General features: G+C 36.5%; 1 protein-coding gene across 3 annotated transcripts in view; it reads right to left on the bottom strand.

The window, feature by feature from the left end:
• Nucleotides 1-20,859, bottom strand: part of LOC113107255 (metalloprotease TIKI2) — a 56,409-nt gene that overhangs the window by 10,040 nt on the left and 25,510 nt on the right. For all 3 annotated transcript variants that reach the window (XM_026269632.1, XM_026269631.1, XM_026269630.1), the window contains exons 3-4: nucleotides 10,910-11,056; nucleotides 7,349-7,523 (exon numbers count right to left, since the gene is read on the bottom strand). In XM_026269632.1, the coding sequence (XP_026125417.1) occupies nucleotides 7,349-7,523; nucleotides 10,910-11,056 (322 nt within the window). The remainder of the gene's footprint in view (nucleotides 1-7,348; nucleotides 7,524-10,909; nucleotides 11,057-20,859) is intronic.

Here is a 20,859-nt window from a genome sequence, read left to right as displayed (position 1 = left end):
TTCTTTCGTTATATGTGTGCTCATAGAGTGTGAGAGTATTGAACGGAGTTATTTTTGCCACTTTATATGCCTTGAACTAGGGTGTCGTGATATACTGGATATACCGTTATATTATCGATATCGTGTTAATTCAGTGTGTGACAATATACCGGTATTAGCGATAACCGCAATATTTAAAATGAACAGTTCTCTTATAATAACACCACATGCAAATACTCCATCTCCAGTACCTGGTTGAGCTCCCAGGTGGCAGTATTGTGTCTTAACACTGACACCTGTCACACAAGAAGAAGACGCAGCACTCACAGATACTCCGAGGAGAACCATGTTCAGCAAAGTAAGTTGCCATTATTTTACTAGTCATAGAATGGGAAACATTTATTAACCTGTTAACAGCGGTTTTCTGTGTTCATATATTTAAGTAAAGGGTGATTATTTTAATAAGTACTGCATTTTCTTTACTCGTCTCATTTTTGTATTTGCAATCAATACGTGCGTAGTAACACTTTATAATAATAATAATAATAATATAATAATTCACATTAATAAACTTTATTTTCTATAGCGCATCTAAATGTAGATCTCAAAGCGCGGAACTAAACAAATAATATACTGTATAAAATAATACAACAAGCAAAAATATGAAAAGAAATACAAATCAAAACAACAAAAAATAAAACAATTAAAAAAATAAATAGTACAAATGTTTAATTAAAAGCTACCCTAAAAAAATTGTTTTAAGGCGAGATATAAAAATGCTAAGAGTTTTAGCTTGACTTATCTCAATAGGTAAAGAATTCCACAGTTTTGGAACTAATGAAGAAAAAGCCCTATCGCCCATCAATCTTAAACTGGTTAATCGAACAGTTAAAAGGCCAGTTTCAAATGAGCAAAGGTCACATTTAGTTTTGGTTTAAACTCCATAACCGAACCATCAACGGGCAAAGTAACCGACCCAGCTTTACGTAATTGGTGGGTTGAGCCATTGAGCATAAACTCAGTTTTTTCACATGTGACATCCATTCTTTTATCATGGAAATACATGTGGAAATAAAATAAACAGGCACAGTGTCATTAGGTTTAGTGTGTATGTAAATCTGAGGATCGTCTGCATAAAGGTGAAAATTTAGACCAAGAGATCTCAAAAGCTGACCAAGCGGAAAAATATAGATGTTAAAAAGCAAGGGGCCCAAAATTGATCCCTGAGGGACTCCAGATTGCACAACACCAGTTTTAGAACTAAATCCACCCATAGACACAAATTGCTTACGATCAGAATATTCCTAATCATCTAATATTCCTGCTGTCTGTCATTCATGTTAATCAAACAATAAAAAGAGAGAAAATCTCTCACTGCTCTTGAATAAATCATTTTTGTAACTTTAATATGGAGAAATATTTAATTTACACAGTAAAGAATATGCAGTGTTTTTATACATTTGATTGCTTTAAACAATATATGTAGCATTTTTATTTATTTGTTGTACTATATATATATATATATATATATATATATATATATATATATATATATATATATATATATATATATACATATATATATGGAGCTTATAAACAATAATAGCTAATAAACATATAGCTATAGTCCTATAGCTTATAAACAAATTATAAACTATAGAACAATATATATAGGACAGTATATTTATATATATATATATATATATATATATATATATATATATATATATATATATATATATATATATATATATATATTGTCCTATTGCTTATAATTTGTTTCTTATTCTTATTTAATTTCTGACTGTTTACTTGTCTTCAGTGTGCTTTTTTTTCTTTTCTTTTTTTTTGCTAGTATTATTAATATTATTATTATTATTTTTGTAATACTGACACTGGTGACAAGAATTATGAAATTTCTGTGGTATCAAAAATTCGATATCACAAATACCTTACTGAAAGCAAGAATAATTAACAAAATAATAAAATAAAATTACTTATATAATGATATAAGATTTTGTCATATCACTCAACTCTATTGCATATTTAAAATATATATTATAATTTATTTAATAATGTATTTTAATAAAGGGCTACTACATTTTTTTTTTCACTCCCAGGACTCTCAGAATTAGTTGACTTTGTAATAATACCCACAGTTCTTTTCTCAGTTGTAAAGGGACACAAGGTTGCTTAAATAATTCGCCTAATAAATCACAGACTCTGTCTTGGAGTGCATCCACATACTCTTTAAATATGTATGTATTGGCTGAATTCACATATGCAGGTAGATGCATCCGTGAAAGTGCGTCACAGTAAAACTGTGTGGGTGGGGAGAGAACATGTGTTATGTGTGTAATGTGAGCTTAAATTCCATTAGCACCCAGATCAGTTGTTTTAGTAGTAAGGCTAATGAGGCGTGTAATAGCAGAGTCTGATAATGAGCTCTGCAGATCTAATTAGCACTGAGAGTCACTTTAGCATCTGCGGAAAAGTCCTAAGAGATGCAGACCAACACAACACTACAGCTCAAGATAAATGGACTGTTTTCTCCAGCATCCCAAAAGCCATTAGATTTGATTACCATTTAATAGTTGAGCTTTTTTATTGTGTAACCATTTGGAGTAGTTATTTAATGACATTGCCATTTAGATAAAACACTTCATGTTTATCGTTTGAACATGACAAATGTTAATCTGATTTCCATTTTAACCAGGTGTAGCATTGAAGCAGATTCACCTGCTTTTAAATAACATTTCTTAACAATTAGAAGACCGATTGCAATGGTTATTGTGGTGCCATGCAGAATTGCTGGAAGTCAAGCTACATAGATAATACAGTTCAACTATAAATAAAAAGTAAAAAGGAATCCACAGGTCTTCATTTAACCAAACCATCAAAATGAACTTATTAACTAAAATGAACAGGACTTCCCAAACATGCATCATTTCCTTGGAAGCTATTCATTTTGAGCACTTCTGATAGGAATGACACTAAAATGACCACCACAAACAACTGCAAAACACATGGGCTGAGAGTTCCTCACCACACACAAACACACGGATGAGTGATCACGTTCATACAAACACTGTAAGACATAAACAGTGGCCTGTGTGCTTACTGGAACTGATTGCTTTAGCACCTGTGATATTAGCCTTGTCATTTATTAGTGTCATATGCATGTCAAATCAATAGCAAAACAAACCTGAGGCTATTAATGAAAAGACAAATGCTCCCCATCACATGCAGAGTGTGTATTAAAATCGAGAATGGTGCCTGGGCTGTGGCCATCACAGGAAATTCCTAGGGATGTTTTCAATAAGAGCACAAAACTCCACGCAGCAGTGAGAAACCAGGCAAATGAGAACCTCCTGAAGTGCCACACACACACACATTCTCTCCTTTCTCAGCAAACAGTTAATTACATGCAACTGAACATGTTTGAGAGGCACAATGATTTGCATTAATGTACATCAAAGTTTATAATCATATGGCATTGACCTATGGCATATAGGTGGTTTTTATGTAAGATTTATATGTGATTGTTCTAGGTTTATTAGTAGATTCCTAGCGGATGTGAAAAACTGATAACTGCATTTTGTGTGTGTGATCTGTACCATAAACAGATGTGCCATGGTGGCATGTTCCCGCTTATCCTCTGACCTCTTATGTAACTTTGCAGGCTCTCTCATAAGGTCACACTCACAAAAGAACAAAGCATAACAGATGAAAGGGAATAAGAACCTTTTTCTTATGAAAAACAGAATTGACACAAAACTAGTCTTGGTTTTAGTATATGTGATACTCCAAACCAGCAGGGAGCAGTAACTGCTAGCAGTGTTGCAGTTCTACTACAGCAATTTAAAAGAATAGTTCAACCAAAAGGGCATAAAATAGAAATCTACCTTATCTACTTTCTATGCATGTTGTTGATTTTATTGTAAATTTATTTTTAAATTGTGCATATTATATTTTAATTATTTCATTTAAAATGTCATAACTGCATCTTCATGAGCTATTATTGTAAATATGCGTTTCCCAGTTCCCAAATTGGACATGAAATGGTATCGCAAGTCATATTTTCAAACGGGAAACTCTGAGATAATTTTGAGACCTGAGCTTGCATTCAGATCTGCCTCCATCCGGTTCATAATCGATGGATAGAAGAATGTTCCCACCCTAAATTTTTATTTCTTAGAAACTTCTCTAATTTACATTTAACAGACACTTTTATCCAAAGCAACTTACAGTGCATTCAGGCTATACATTTTTTTTTTTTTTTTTTACTAGTATGTATGTTCCCTGGGAATTGAACCCACAACCTTTTGCGCTGCTAACACAATGCTCTGCCACTGTGCCACAGGAACATATAGGAATAATGTTTTTCACTTGCACGTCACAACGTCAAAAAAAAAAAAAAAAGCTACTGAAGCTTTTAGGTATTAAAAAGGACACAAATGCACTATAAAAGTATCATAAAAGTTGTTTTTCATACCTAAGCTGTTGGTTAGTGAGTTGGTGATCACTGTGACTGATTCAATGAGTTGAACTCAAAAACATCAAATCATTTAGAATTTTTGTCAAATTCAAATTAATGAATCGTGAATGAAAGTACATGTGCCAAGTAGAGCTATGCTTGATTTTTCAGATGAACACTTTGGAAAATGTATGGGAAGATGTATTTTTTTGTACACCAGTCCATTCTTTGTAACTGCATTGTGGAGACATTTTTTTTCTCTTTTTGTGTGCCACAGAAGAAAGTCATACTGCTTTGGTACAACGTGATGATATAAATGACATACACGATGACAGAATTTATTTTTTTCTTTGGGTAATCTATCCCTATAAAAGCTAGGCATTCGGTTTCCACAAATTGTGCTTTCTTTCCAACTCTGCATTATGAGAGTCAGGGTTGAGGGTATGTGCGAGTGCACGTGTGTATGATTTCCCAAAAGGGTCTTGTTGCCTGTGCCATGGGGCTTCCTGTAGAATCAAAACATGCTATTGCTGTGGAGCAAAGATGGATGGCCTGTTGAAACCACTTTACCAGCACAGCGTGTAGTTTAATCACCCCTGCAAAGCCTCATAGAGCACTCTGGTAACTGTAGAACCCTCCGAGCCCAGGTTTACAGCTGCTAATTTTGCTTTCTGTCAGTAGTTCTGACTAGGTTCTGTATGAAATGGTCTAAGTGAAACTGAGCAACTCAAACAAGAGCTCTAAGTAGAGAGAGGCCTAGCACACAAGGCAAAGATAGACCAACTAAAACCTCAGCCATCCAACTATTAAAGGGGGGGTGAAATGCTATTTCATGCATACAGAGTTTTTTACACTGTTAAAGAGTTGGATTCCCATGCTAAACATGGACAAAGTTTCAAAAATTAAGTTGTACGTTTGAAGGAGTATTTCTGTTCCAAAAATACTCCTTCCGGTTTGTCACAAGTTTCGGAAAGTTTTTTTCGAGTATGGCTCTGTGTGACGTTAGATGGAGCGGAATTTCCTTATATGGGCCACAAGGGCACGTCTGCCGGAAGAGCGCGCGCTCCCGTATAGCAGAGCACTGAGAGCAGAGCATAGACAGTAAAAGAGCAGAGGCATTCACTGATCAGAGCAAGAGTGTCGCGAAATGTCACAAAAGAAGTGTATTTTTGGTTGCCAGGGCAAGACAACCCTGCACAGATTACCAAAAAAAAAAAAACAGCATTAAGGGACCAGTGGATGGAGTTTATTTTTATAGAGCATCAACAGAGTTGTGCAAGTGTTTGTGTCTGTTCCCTGCATTTCGAAAATGCTTGTTTTACAAACAAGGCCCAGTTTGACGACGGATTTGCGTATCGTTTATTTCTTAAGGATGATGCAATCCCAACGAAAAAGGGCCATGATCATGTGTTGGAACCGCAGGCGGTGAGTAAAACTGCTTCAAATATCTCTGCCTCCTTGTTAGTGCGTCCGCCTCCCATGCCGAGACCCGGGTTCGAGCCCCGCTCGGAGCGAGTCGTTTCTGCTGCTGCTCTCGTTCAGTTTCAGCCTCAGGATCTGATTCTGGATCATAAATATACGCTGAATCTGACAGTTAGCCATGGTTTGTTTTGTTTGTTTTTTTCCTCACGGTGTCACAGCTTCCAAACGCTCTCAACGCAAAAGCTTACTCGCGCTCGTGATTCTTTAGCTCCGCCCACACGTCACGCCTCCAGCCGGTCGTGTTTTTCCGGGAAAAATCGGTACAGACTATCTTTTTCTTATGAATATAATAAAACTAAAGACTTTTTGGAGTTATGAAGGATGCAGTACTACTCTATAGGTACTCAAGATTAACAGGATATTTAGTGAAAACGAGCATTTCACGCCCCCTTTAATGTTGATTTTGGGACATAGAGCATTGATAAGATATATTTGTAAAAGTCATTATCTTTTTATGAATTTTTTATTTATTTTTAAACACCGGAAAGGGTGGCATCATGTTAAATTGTTCTCCATTAACACATACATCAAGTTTCTCACACACACTGTAGAAACCTCAGATTCACCCCATCCGTGCTAATGAACGACACACAAACATAACCATGCGCTCAAAAGCACACCACGGCTTTCCCTCAGGACCTTGATGCAGCACTCAGGAAACATTAGCAGCATTAGCTTGGAATGCAAATTAAAACAAACAGCTCACACTCTCACAGATGAAAGTAGCTGTCTGTCCTCTAACTGGGTCTCATTCACTATTAAATGTGTTCAAGTGTTCTTAGTTACGCATGTACAAGGCTATTGTGCAAAATTCCCACTAGATTCAGAACAGGTGCGTACACACATACATTTCTATTCTCATTCTAATGAATCCAGATTATTCTAAAGCATGTGGCCAGAGTTAGTAATTAGCCCAAAATCTCATATTCTCTGTATACACTCTCTCTTTCTCTCACTATATAAATAATATATGGATAAATAAATACTTTTATAATAATAATAATAATAATAATAACAATAATAATAATATATATATATGCTGTAACCATAAAAAAAAATAAAACCCAATAATAAAAAATAAATGTAATTGCAACCTCATGATTGATGATCCTGATTATTACTAATTTCATGAAAATAATGCTTTTTGTAAGGAATACATTTGTCTCACAGACAAAGAAACACACGCACACACACAGGTGCACTCAGAACATTAATGAAAGTGATTTGTTCTCAGTCGTGGGAAAAGTTCTTAGGACCATTTCATTTTACTGCCATCTGGGGGAGATTGTGTGTGCGTTTGTTTTGTATGTGGAGCTGAACCTATTCCTAGTCAGTGTCAACTGACCTCATCTTCACTTTGTTACGAGTGTGTAAGTGTGTGATGGATGGTTTAGGTTTTGTGTGACTCACCAGCTCCGAAAGCAAAGAAGAAGCTGTGGGTGGGGTTTCTCTGAAGGAGGGCAGAGACGCGGCGGGCCATTCGTTCATTGCGTTTGTAAATGAGTTCATGTCGCAGGTAACTGTCAATCTGCTGTGCCGTCAAGCGCTCGTGAGCTGGCAGGGAACTGTTGATGAAATGTGGAAGCTGAGACAGAATGAGAGAGAGAGAGGTGTTACTAAAGGCCTGGCATGGATCGGAGTCTGTGTATAAATGAGAAACTGGGCAGCTGAGACATTTATGCCACTTCGTGGAACGTGACAGCCACACACATAGAAAGACTGTTTTACTGTCTTGGACTCCACATGAACTGATTGATTTGCTGCAGGGTAAAGTGTATGGGAAGCTTTCTACAGCTGGCCGGTCTTTCTACACAGTCTGCTATGAATGGTGAGGGATAGACATAATAGATTGAAGTAGAAAAAGGGAAATAAGGAATAGAAGAGAAAAAAGCGAAGTGAACTCCAATGTGAAATGGTTTGATGTGATGTGGCGACGTATTTCCTAATGAAATGACTGAGGTTTTCCACTTTTTAAAACATAAATAACTAAACAAATAACCAGTGGTGTTAATGAACGTTAGTCTTTCTTGACATCTTGGCCACAGTTGTAATAAATAAAGTATAATCGATTTCCTCTTTTAGATTTAATATAAAACTATAACATTACTATCAGTAAAACATTTACTGCTGCTAGAGTAAATAAAATAAAAAAATATGTTGTTTAAAAAAGATCCATAGCACTGCAATCTAGAGTTTTCAGTGTACAATATGATTTTGTTGGTTTTTCAGTGCTTTTACAGCAAGTGCATTGAGACATTGTTACGAAAATTGTAGAAGATTGTCTAGATTTGAAACTTTATCTAAATTTTAAAGTTTGTAACTGTAAAAAAAAAAAAAAAGAAATATATATATATATATATATATATATATATATATATATATATATATATATATATATATATATATATATATATGTTTTTTTTTTTTTTTTACAACAAAATCATATTGTACACTGAAAACTCTAGATTGCAGTGCTATGGATCTTTTTAAACAACATTTTTTTTTTTATTTACTCTAGTAGCAGTAAATGTTTATATATATATATATATACACCTTCTCATTCAAAGAGTTTTCTTTATTTTCATGACTATCATGACTACTGAAGGCATCAAGGGCTATTTGACCAAGAAGGAGAGTGATGGGGTGCTGCTCCAGATGACCTGGCCTCCACAGTCACCGGACCAGAACCCAATCGAGATGGTTTAGGGGTGAGCTGGACCGCAGACAGAAGGCAAAAGGGCCAACAATTGCTAAGCATCTCTCGGGGACTCCTTCAAGACTGTTGGAAGACCATTTCAGGTGACTACTCTTGACGCTCATCAAGAGAATGCCAAGAGTGTGCAAAGCAGTAATCAAAGCAAAGAACCTACAATTTGACATATTTTCAGTTGTTTCACACTTTTTTGTTATGTATATAATTCCATATATAATTCCATATGTGTTAATTCATAGTTTGATGCCTTCAGTGTGAATCTACAATTTTCATAGTCAACTCTTTGAATGAGGTGTGTCCAAACTTTTGGCCTGTACTGTATATTATATGTTGCAATTAAAAGAATTGAATTCTTAATCATAACAAGTTGCAGTACAAAAGATATAGTCACAATTTTGAGATAAAGAGGTGCAATTATATGTCAAAGGAAAAAAAAAATCATGCGTTAATTGCAATTTTGAGATATATAGGGCAAATAACTTTTTTATTTATTTTTTACTTGGGCTTCCATATGTTTGGAATCCATCTTTGGAATTGGAAAAGTGTGTATAGATCTTTGAAAGAGAGCAGGACATTAGGGATTATATATGGTTATGGAGCTCAATTCTGGACCTTTTGCTCTAATTGATGGTCGGAAACACAGCGCTTCCCATGTCTTGACCGGCTATACATACACCAGAGATGGTGGGGGGGGTAATGGATAATGGTACAGGGACGGAGGAAGCAAGAGAGACTTAAAAGGGAAACTGTGAGGTGGCCTCTTGTTAGAATCCAGAGCTCTGGAACGTCTAAATACTATGTGTGTGTGTATTTATCCATACGCCCTGCTAATGAGAGAACAGTTTGGAAATGGAGAGGCAGGGGGGTAAATATGGCTATACACGTGTGTTTATCTGAGAGATTCCTGCCTGAGCTGTGCACTAAAGAACTGAAGTGCAGTGGAGCAGAAAGCCATACATTTGGCTCCATTTTGTACGTGTGTGTGTTCAGACACTGATAGATGAGCTGCTGTACCCCTGTAAGCATCCAAACCACTTTTACAGAAGGCCTTTCCTGTAATGCCCTCTTACACAAACCCCAAACCCCCACCAGCATAACACACAGTAGAAAGCCTTCAGTGTGTTGAAGATCTGAACAGGGTCTGTGCAGAAGCTGGCGAATGGAAGTAAAGATGGTTATATATATTATGTAATAATCTTAAATTATGAAATGTTGTATGCAGTATTTATATAGTAGGGACTAATATACCTTCTTTTTTTTTTTTTACTTAGACCTAACTCACAACTGACAAGTAATGAGTTTATGTTCACATTATCCTTGAGTGTGGTTAAGTTTACTGCCCATAGAGAAAGAGAGAGTTCTCCCAAAAATGAAAATTGGGTCATTAATTACTCACCCCCATGTTGTTACAAAGCTGTAAGACCTAAGAACACAAATTAAGATATTTTTTGAGAACTATTTTACCCTCCATAGACTACAATGCAGCTACCATTTTCAAGTCCCAGAAAGGTAGTTAGGACATAGTTAAAATAGTCCATGTTACATAAGAAGTTCAACCTTAATTTAATGAAGCTACAAGAATACTTGCACAAAGAAAACAAAAATAACAACTTCATTCAACAATTTGATCTCTTTTTTGTCAGTCTTTGATGTGTTTATAACATTGGCAGTTCTGTTGCTGTCTATGCAGGATCAGAAAGCTCTCGGATTTCATCAAAAATATCTCAGTTTGTGTTCTGACCATGAATAAAGGTCTTACAGCTTTATAGTGGTGAGTAATTAATGACAGAACTATCCCTTGAAGAGAATTGAGCAGAGGACTCGACTTAAACTAAAGTCAAGTACTTGACTGGAGTTCAGTATCCTGGAGTACAAGAGCAGAACAGAGATAGAATGAGGAAGAGAGGCATAAAGCAATGAAAGAGAGAGCACAGATACCTTATCAGGCAGCAGAGCCATTAGCTGCCCTGCGTCTGACCTCTGCAGGAAATATGGAACAACAGAAAGATATTTCCTCCCTTCCTCGTCTTACTGCTCCCTCGCATTTTTCCTGAAATGTTTGTTCTCTCTTTCATTATGTGTGTCTGCTGTTGCTTTAATCTTTTAGCATATTGCAGGGTGAAGTGGAGAATTATAGGCCATTTATCAGAAGTAACCTTCTGCTGCTCAAACTTTAAGCTCATAATGACTCCAATGCATCACATACATACTCACATGATGTATAGAACAGGACCAGGCTGTGTTTTTGGTGCGCATACCTGGGATGTGTCATGATTTAAGATGATGGAGTAAAGGTCTCCACAGTTGTAGTGTGTGATGAGGTCCTCAGTAGTGAAGGCGTCCTGCAGAATGCCTGCACGCAAACTCTCATGCTGCAGTAGAGTCTGGTTTAGAGCAAACAACACCTGCAGACAGAGAGAGAGAGAGAGAGAGAGAGAAAGGGGGGGGGGTCAGTCATTCTGATCGCATAAAATACACAAGTGTAGTCATTCTCACTCCTGGCACACACAATATGATGTCACATCAGACATCATGTGTTCACAAACGCACTCCTTATTTATTCATACACTATAAACATAGTCCATGTGAACATTTTTTCTTTTAGGGCCTCTCAGATATTACGCCAGGTACAACTTTGTTGTGTAAGCCAGACAATTTCTAAAAAAAAAAAAAACAGGTATGAGAGAGAGAGATACAAAAAAAGACAGGGAGTGTTCCTTTAAAAACAGCTCTATCTCCAGGGTCCAAGGGTCGTAAATTTACAGTCTCCATTAAAATAAAAAGTAAACCCTCTTTAGAGAGAATTTATGGTGTGCAACAGCCACAGACCACAGCGACACTGCAGCTGTCCCAGACTCCTGGGGTTAAACTTCACACTCCCGCCCACTGCGCTCTCACGCCACGGCTGACTGGCTGACTCGCTCGACTCCGGCTGTCAATCAAAGTTAAGCGTTTTGACAGCAGAGCCTGCTGGAGATGGGAGGAGGGGAGTTTTTTCCGTTATTTTGCATGGAAAGGTAGATTGAATTTCACGCTGTCGTGCATTCTGCTGGCTAACACGTTCATACCCGATCATGTGTGGTCAGTTGATTTGTGTACTTGATTACACCTCTCTATTCTGGCTGGGACCCGTCACACTAATTGCCTTGGAGATTTACAGGGAGGGTGTGTTTGTGAGCGTGTGTGACAGAAATACAGTAATGAAAATGGTCTATGAAAGCAGTGATGCTGATTGATTTATATACTAGCTTAAAGGCTACAGAAGATTTAGTCCCTGCTTCATGCAGAAAGGTTGGAAATGAGAGTCTGTGCTGTTCAATTTAGCACTGGGAATGAAATACAGATTTCTGTTTTGCTCACTAGTCTGGTGTGCTTTGCCTACACTGTGAGCATCGCCAACAGCAAACCAAGCTTAACATCACTTTACAGTAAATATTAAGTTAATGTTAAGAAAATGCCTCTCCTAGAGTCTCATCTTCTCCACATCAGTTCTTGTCCTCTCTCCATAAATCTGTGGATTACAATAGGAGAAAAGTAAATATATATATATATTTTTTTAATTTCATATTTTTTATATGAAATTATATAGTGCAACTAATTACTTTCTCAGCATAGCACTTTTTTGCAGTAGTATAGCTAACTGTCTTTTTTGTTGCTGTTATTTTAGTAATATTTATATAACAAACTTACTTCATCCTCTTTGTCCCAAGTGAGACATAAGGCTGATATGAGATTATTTTTATACCACTATAGTATTTAATGATATTTTGAATAGCTTTTATTTTATATTTTCAATGTAAGTTTTAGTTTGTTTTAATATTTTTTTTTTTCATTTTTATTAGTTTTGTTTTATTAATATATATATATATATATATATATATATATATATATATATATATATATATAATTTAATTCTGTATAATTCTGTAATTCAACATTATATTTTATAAAGTGTTTTTTTTTTAAGTTTACATTTTTGGTAAAAACTTTTGTATAGGGAACAATTATAAAACTATAGTTGCTTATTAGCATGCCTATTAATATTATTAACATATTGGTTTGGATATCCCTAATCCTACCCAATACCTAAACTTGACAACTTACTAACAATTAATAAGCAGTGATTTAGGAGTTTACTGAGGCAAAAGTTATAGTTAATTGTAGTTAGTCATAGTTATTAAAATTGGGAAAAAAAAAGTGTGACAAAGTTTTTTATTTTATTTTATTTTTATTGCAGCTGAATTACTGAAAGCTATATGTATGTATTTTTTTTATTTTTTATTATTATTTCTTTTTTTTATTTAACTTGCTCAGCAGAGCCTGATGTTAAAGGGGGTTTGGGAATACTATTTAAACATTTTTTAAACAATCTATTTCCAGCCTCCTAGTGTTGTGCAGATCTTTGTCACGCTTCCAGTGCGGTAATCCAAAAATGGACCACGATCAAACCAGCACCAGAAGAGCACGAATGCACTCCATCTATCGCACTTCACATCCAGCCAGCACTCCGTGCTCTGAGCCGACCCCCTGCCGGCCTTGTAATCGCTGGCCATTTATTTCAATATTGCGTGTGTTGTTTTATTGTCTTCATTTTTTACACTGCCATGTCATGTCGGGGTGTTGCCCTCCTGTGCAGATGTGCTCTGGCTCCATGTGCCACGGTATGTACCCACACATGGGAGCTTTATAGTGATGCCAGCTGCTGCAGCGGCCATGGCATGCTCAGATTAGGAGACGGGTGTCTGACCCATCTGCCTCGCTTCTGTATTGGTGCCAAAAATGAGGAGTTTCCTTTAACCTTAAGCACATTCCATGTGAGAAATAGAGAGATGAAAGACGACTTGGATGTGATAGATAGAGGGATTAAAGGATGGGACGGCAAGGACGAGAGCAAGCCAGGAAAGAGAATTGGATCATTCTGTGCTCTTTTGCCATTCATTTGATAGACAGAGTGTGAGAGAGCACAAGACATCAAGGCCTGTGTGTGTGTATGTGGGATAAAGGATGGCTAAAGTGTGTGAGAATGTTCCATTTGTTGAAGTGTGAACACCCTTTAGCATTCATTGTTCTAAACAAAAGCATATTTCCACAGTCGCTTTCTCACTGGTAATGGAGATTTCACGGGGCGGTAGGTGTGCGATCCACGCAGATGGACTCTTGTGTGTTTTTTGACAAGTGAGAGGCTTCGTTTACATTTGGTATTAACATCCGTTTTGGAAGTCATTTTAAAACAGGATGTTGCCAAGATTTACATCATCAGATGATTGTTAAGATTTACGTATAAAATAAACCTAAAAGGTGTATTTGGGAGAAGGAGTGGTGATATTTTCCCCCGAGACGGATCTTAACCAGGTGTAAACGGGACCAGATTCTCACGGGCTGATTAAACACAGAAACCCTTTAGCAAACAACAAAGTTTGGAGAACCCAGTCTGCTGCTGGATTGTCTGCCCTTCACCCAAGCATTGCATTCCAAAATTTCATTAGCGGTTTGGAGAGAAAAATAGAGAAAAAGACCAAGGAGGGAGGGAAACACAAAAGAAGAGAATGTTAATTCCCATGTAATGTTCCCAAATGAGAGGAGGAAAAAGAAACATGCTATTTCATTGACACGTGCGAGTATGGAAGCAGTTGACTTCTTGTTCATTCACGTTCGCAGATTTCTTTTTCCAGTTCAGCTGGTGCAACATATGGCACATGATATTAGCGCTCCTACACCTTCATTTCTTTGTTTCTGTCTTTTGATTCGACTCCCCAGCATTCACTCGCTTGTCTTCATTGTTGTTTATGGAAAGTTCTGAAGTAGAACAGAGGGATGGATGGAGAGAGGATGGCAAAATAAATAATTGCTGGCTGCAAACGCATGTGCACCACAGCTGGAAGTGATTTAGTCTCTTTTAGAGTGGTCAGAGGCATTATGGGAAAAGTGCAGATGGGCACAGGTGCAGTTGGTGGGCAGTGTGAGCCAAAATCAGCTCAGCGTATCCAAGGAAAAACAGCAGTCGAGCACAGCTGACCACTTCAAACCAACATCCTGTGGATGACACTTGCTCTTTATTGGTAATTAATTAGAGCTTGTTTTCTGTTTCTTTTTCTCTGCACTTTGTTCTCACTCTTGACTGCCTCCTACACAGAGATTTTGTGGATTAGATTGGGATAACTCAAAACATACTACATGGCATGCAGTTATTTTTTTAGTTTCCAGTAATCTTTCAGCAGAACATGTTTTTCACAGCAGTGCTGGCCGAAATTTAGAATTAAAAAAGGCACTTTTCCATTCTTGTGCATGAATTTGAATTAAAATATCAAAAAATATCACAGCATTTAGAACGTCATCTATCAAAATTGGAATCTTTTCATTTTATACGATGTTATGAACTATTAAATATTAATTACTCCATTAAAAACTACACTTTCATATAAAATAATATGACTTTTTTGGGCATAAATTTTAATTGCATTTCCTAAATTAACATGTGAATTCAAATTCTGCTTGAGTGAGTTACTGGAAATATTTAGACATTTTAATGTGGTTTGACATTCTTCTTAATAATTTTGTGTAACTTTTCAATTTTTTCTCCGTGTCTTTGGATACATTTCATCAGATGCAAAAAAAAAAAAAAATCTAAAAGTTATGATATGACTATGATATAACATCTTCAGCTGATTGAAAAATATTTGATTTGTAAGAAGTTCACGCAGAACAGAGAAGACCTTTTGCGACATATGCTTATAAGCACTTTCTGGACCAGGTTTTCTTTGTTGCTATCTTGCATACTAATTTTACATACTTTCCTTGTCTTGTCTTTTCTTTTAGTCCAGGAGTCTGAATTACTGCCAAGAGAGGTTTGGTAGCACATCAATGCCGTTTGGTTTTCCTCTCCTTCCTGGCTTGCTAGACAAATCTCTTCATCTCTCTGTCTAATCTCTCCAATGCAGTCGTCTCCATCCTGTCAGTCTCTATGTCTTGAACCCGCTGTCTGCCCGCAGTGACCATCTGTGTCTGTTTAATAAGATCATGGAGAGAGTTTCTGTTTTCCTGTCTTTTATTTTCTCTCTCACACCCTCTCTCTCTTTTTGCACTTGTCCAAAAACAAACTCTGCCATTTGACTTGGCAGCACCGGTAGTCTGGTAGTCTTCAGCAATTCTTTCCCTTAGAGGAAAAAAAAAACTGAAAAAAAGAAAAAGAAAGAAAATAATCAATTATTGCTCAGTGCTCTAGCTACTTATGTGCTGTGAGGAGAATATAAGCGGGAAAAGACCAAACAGTATGAAACGTGAAATGGTACACCGTGCACAGAGGAACAGAAGAAGAAAAAACACTCAGGCTGGTCTCTAGGAGCTGAGGGAAAGATGGAATGGAGGGACGAATAAACAGAGCGGGAGAACAGCATTGTTGAGAGGGGTCAGAGGTCAAATAAGACCCAGCCTTCTGAAAGCCCATCGCTCTGAACAAACATGCCAGGAGAGATGAGCTGAGCTGCATGGGGCTTCAGGACATTTATTAAACCCTGTGTGTGTGTGAGGGGTCAGGTTCTGCTGGCCTTGTAGAGGGGGAGATCTGTTAGGACAGGATTTGTTTTCTAAATGACCTTACGATTTTTAACATACAACACCTGTGTTTTCATGTTCTGGTTCGGAGAGGACTGGGATCTGTGCTTCTCTGGATTTGGGTGTTATGGAAGGGCATGTGCTGCTATGGATGCAAGAATCGTAAAACCCTTTTAAATAAATAGAGATGAATACATGTATGACCAATACATGATATAACACATTATCGTTTAAATGTTTTTGGGATGATTTATTTATTTTATTTTAAAAGAAGCACTTTTATGCTCACCCTCACTGCATTTGTTTGAGAAGAAATACAGTAAAAACTGTATATTGCAAAAATTGTATTACAATTTAAAAATGTTATGTATTTTAAAATCAAATTTATTTCTGTGATGGCAAAGGTGAATTTTGAGCAGCTGTTACTCCTGTCTTCAGTGTCACATGATCCTTCAGAAACCATTCTAATATTCTGATCTGGTGCTCAAGAAACATTTCTTATTATTATCAATGTTGAACTCAGTTGTGCTACTTAATACTTCTGTGGAAACTGGATGGAATGTATAATAGTTTTTTTTTTTTTCCTTTGCATTTATTTGGAATGGAAATCTTTTGGAACATTACAAATTCCTTTCATGCCATTTTTTGATTCATAAAAAAAAAAAAAAAAATTCTTCAAATAAAAATAAATAAAAGTACTGAACACAAATTTTTGAATGGTAGTGTAGTGAATTTTTCTTATAGATCTTAATCATAGTAGCACTATATTAAAGTAATGAAAACGAGGCTGTGAAGGAGAGAAGTACAGCATGTTGTTGATGCAATGGATCATACTGTTGTTTACCAACATAACAAATATTCAGCTGACGAAACATATTTATGAAAAATAAAAACTCCCTCAGACAGTTTTGAAAGTTGTGAATTATGAAAGTTACATGCTCTAGGACCTTTATTAGTCTATCCCTCACTGCCTCATTTTCATCCATATTAAATTTAATGTCATCTATCTTGACTAAGGTCTGTTGATTTAAGTACTTCAATTTTACTCAGACAGTTGCCAAACATGTATTAAACCATAATAAAAGTGCACCAGGCTGAATAATGAGAAGTGATAGAAAGGACACACACACACACACACTCAAAACAGTAGGTCGGTAATTTGCAAAGTAATTTTTTTATCAGACCAGTACAAGAAAAACATACGTGCTTGATTGCTTTAAAGTCCAAATGTGCCTAACCTCCACAAGAAAGACTAGGCAAAATAGTGAATATTATTTATAACTGAAAAATGAAAATATGATATTGTTAGCGATAAGGCAGGATTAGGGAATAGAAAGTCTCATTTATTCGATATATCCACAATAGAAAGCTATGGAAATTCCTAACTATTTTAGATAAACAAACATCTGCGTCTGTGTGTACTGTACTCTTGCATTGATCCTTTCACATTAGGATAACACAAGGATAGCTGCCCCTCCCAATGGGAGAGATAACTGACTCCCACCGCTCTTTATCAGGCCCTGGGGCGTCTGATAGCATCTAAACCATATGCTGCTCATTCCAAGCAAGAGCGAGAGAATAAGAGAGAGAAAGACTGAGAGTCCTTCCAACTTCTCTCTTATCTAGAGGACAGGTTTTCGTCCGTTTAATGCCCTCAGGCAGAGTAATTCTCCTTGAGTGATTTGTAGTTTTCACATACTCTTGCTGGAGGGTGTGCTGAAACATGAACGTAACCCATGAGTTTTAATATGAAGATCGATGTGCTGAGGAAACTGGGACATAGACTCCTACTGCTGCCGTTCATTCATACAGACAGACCTGTGTGTGTTTGAGAGAGACTAAATGAGAAGCAGACAGTGACATTGTGTCATGTTCTCCTGCTCCGAGTCGCAGATGAGATCTGGAGCACAGCTGGGCTGCTCCCCACCCAAACCTGCAGTCTTATCAACATTACATCCTCTTTTTAGCTCTCTTTCTGTTTCTGTCTATGATTCATCCTCTTCATAATGTTTATTCTCCTTTCATCTGCTCCCTGCCCTTCCTGTGCCATTTTCCTTTCATGTGCGTGTGTGTGTGTGTGTGTGTCCACTAATGTTGGCCAAATCTGAGTGTGATTGAATAGTCAACATGTAGGTGTATTTCATGTGCTCCAGCTGGTGTTTGGAGAATGCACCAACTTTTTTTTTTTAGCAAAGATACCATATTGCCACTTCTGTTTTTAGCTAAAAGAGAAAATCAGCAGAATAGTGGAAAAGAAACCATTATAAAATGTTCAAGTTCATTCTTTTATTAGTTATTAACCCTCATGTAGTTCCAAACACAAAAGACTTTCATTTATCTTCGGAACACAAAGATATTTTTAATGAAGAGAGATTGATTGAGAGATTTCTGTCCCACCACTACTCAAGTCAATACTTCACCCAATTCTATGATGATTCAAATTATACTTAAGTAAACTACTGTAAAATAAATCAATTATTGATTTATTCATGGATTTCTTTTACTTTTTGAATAGTCAGTGTTTTGGATCAATGCACTTTTAATTGATGGTAAACACAAAAATACACCTTAGCTACTGTACTTTATTGTCCATTCAGTTTTGTTGAACTGAAAAAAAAGAAAAAAGAAAATGTATTTTCTTATTTAATAAATGTGCAAATAATGATTTTTTTTTTTTTTTTTAATTGGATCATGGTGCAAAGCCGGCATTCACAAGAAATGATTCAGATGTTGATTTATAGTTTTATAGTTATTTATTTGTATAGGATTTTTTTCTTACAAAGAGCATTTAAAAAAAAGAATTTGACCAGCAAAAGGGAATCTTGCTTATTTTTTTCAGTTCTCTGTGAAAATGAAGTGCTGTTGCACTATGAGTGTCCCAAGTTCGAATCCCAGCTTGTTGACCTTTCTCGATCCCGCCCACACTCTCTTTCCCACTTCACTTCCTGTCGTTACTCAACTGTCCAATCAAAGGGAAAAAATGCCCAAAAAGAAAAAAAAAATGAAATGCTATTCAAATACTGAGTAATCCACTGCATGATTTTAGCCCTGATTTGTACTCGCCAAAAGTTTTGGGAATATTGCCGACAAATGTGTGTGACAATTGCATAGTGTGTGTTATCAAAGATAAGATCCGAGAGAAGTGCTGATGTGTTGCCGATGCCTGTGAGATATTTGGCATGCTAAATATCTGGACCTCAAAAGTCCTGCAGTGTGAAATGTGTTTTGACTGGAAATGACATTGGCAACAACCTACAGCCAAGGAAAAAGTAAGATACGGGGCAAGGAAAGGGAAAGACTTTGAAAAACATGCACCGTGAACCCAGAACCCTTATTGTACATTTATGTGGAGCAGGATTATGGATTATTAATTTGTATTAAAAAATTAAAACCAAGTGACCAACAGATGATTTTGTTGCCTGTCACAGTTGCAGCTAGTAAGGATCAACTCAGATTTATTTGAAAACAGAGGGTTTGTTGCTTTGTTAGAAGATTAAATAGGCTGGATGTGACTTGTGTCATACTATGTGCAGAAATGCCGCACTAATGCAGCCTGAGCCCAAACAAACATAGCATTTCACGGCAGATCTTTGCAGAAAAGTCCAATTTCACACATGGACTGCACCAGCACTGCCTGCAGGCCTCTGTTTCGCAGACTAGAGGAGAACCAGTCAAAATGTGCGAGTGTGTGTGTTTGGCTAATGGCAGGCATATGTTGTCTTGACTGTGTGTAAGGTACATGTGACCTGACGACAGAAAACATGGAAGTGTGTGTGCTGTCATATCAGGAGCGTTAACTTGTGTTGAACACATATGAGTGTGTCTGTACAAAGGCAACTGCACTCAGCCGAAGGGGTCAGCCTCCCCCGTCAATTTCAATGTATTCCATTACAGCACGAAAGGTTCCTGTCAACACGTGCATACACACTGCAGCAAGAGCAAGCTGTCTGAACCTGAGCAGATATTGATGGAGCTTTCACAGACTGGCGCACAGACGCACCATGCGATTCTGTGGAGGAGCCAGTGGCCTCTCAGTGCTGGCTAGAGTGCAGTCAGAGTCTGAAACCAGAATTAAGGGACACTTTTTTCCTGATGGAAAAATGTACATAGGGCTTAAGCAGTCTTATGTCATCCATTTTTCAAGCTTTCACGCTCTATTTTTGGCTCTAACCATCCCAAGGCCTACAAGCTCTGTGTAAAATACACTCACGTGTATTTATACAGTGACATGAAAACCAATAAAATGGTTTATATATGAATGTGTTTGTGAGAATAGTTTAAAGAGAGAGAATCGAATAGTCTAAGCAGATTTTTTTTTCATTTTATAATTTATTATAAATTAAAATTTAATTTAATTTAATTTAATTTAATTTAATTTAATTTAATTTAATTTAATTTAATTTAATTTAATTCATAGTTTATTAAATTTTATTGTAAAGGGTATTTGTCTGGAAATAAAAATTGAATTTTATTTGATTATAAAAGGAATATTTCACCTAGAGAAGATTTCTTTTGAACTATTTTTTCCCCAAACTGGGTGATGAGGTCCCAAACATGACTGATATATTGAAACCTGTAAAACACTGACTTTACTATTTAAGATATTAATAAATCTGCCAAATAATACTTTGCTTTAAATCTATTAATGTCAATTGTA

The sequence above is a fragment of the Carassius auratus genome, chromosome 8 (genome assembly GCF_003368295.1).
Source record: "Carassius auratus strain Wakin chromosome 8, ASM336829v1, whole genome shotgun sequence".
Taxonomy (NCBI): Eukaryota; Metazoa; Chordata; class Actinopteri; order Cypriniformes; family Cyprinidae; genus Carassius; species Carassius auratus.
This window is presented reverse-complemented; position numbering and strand designations above follow the sequence as displayed.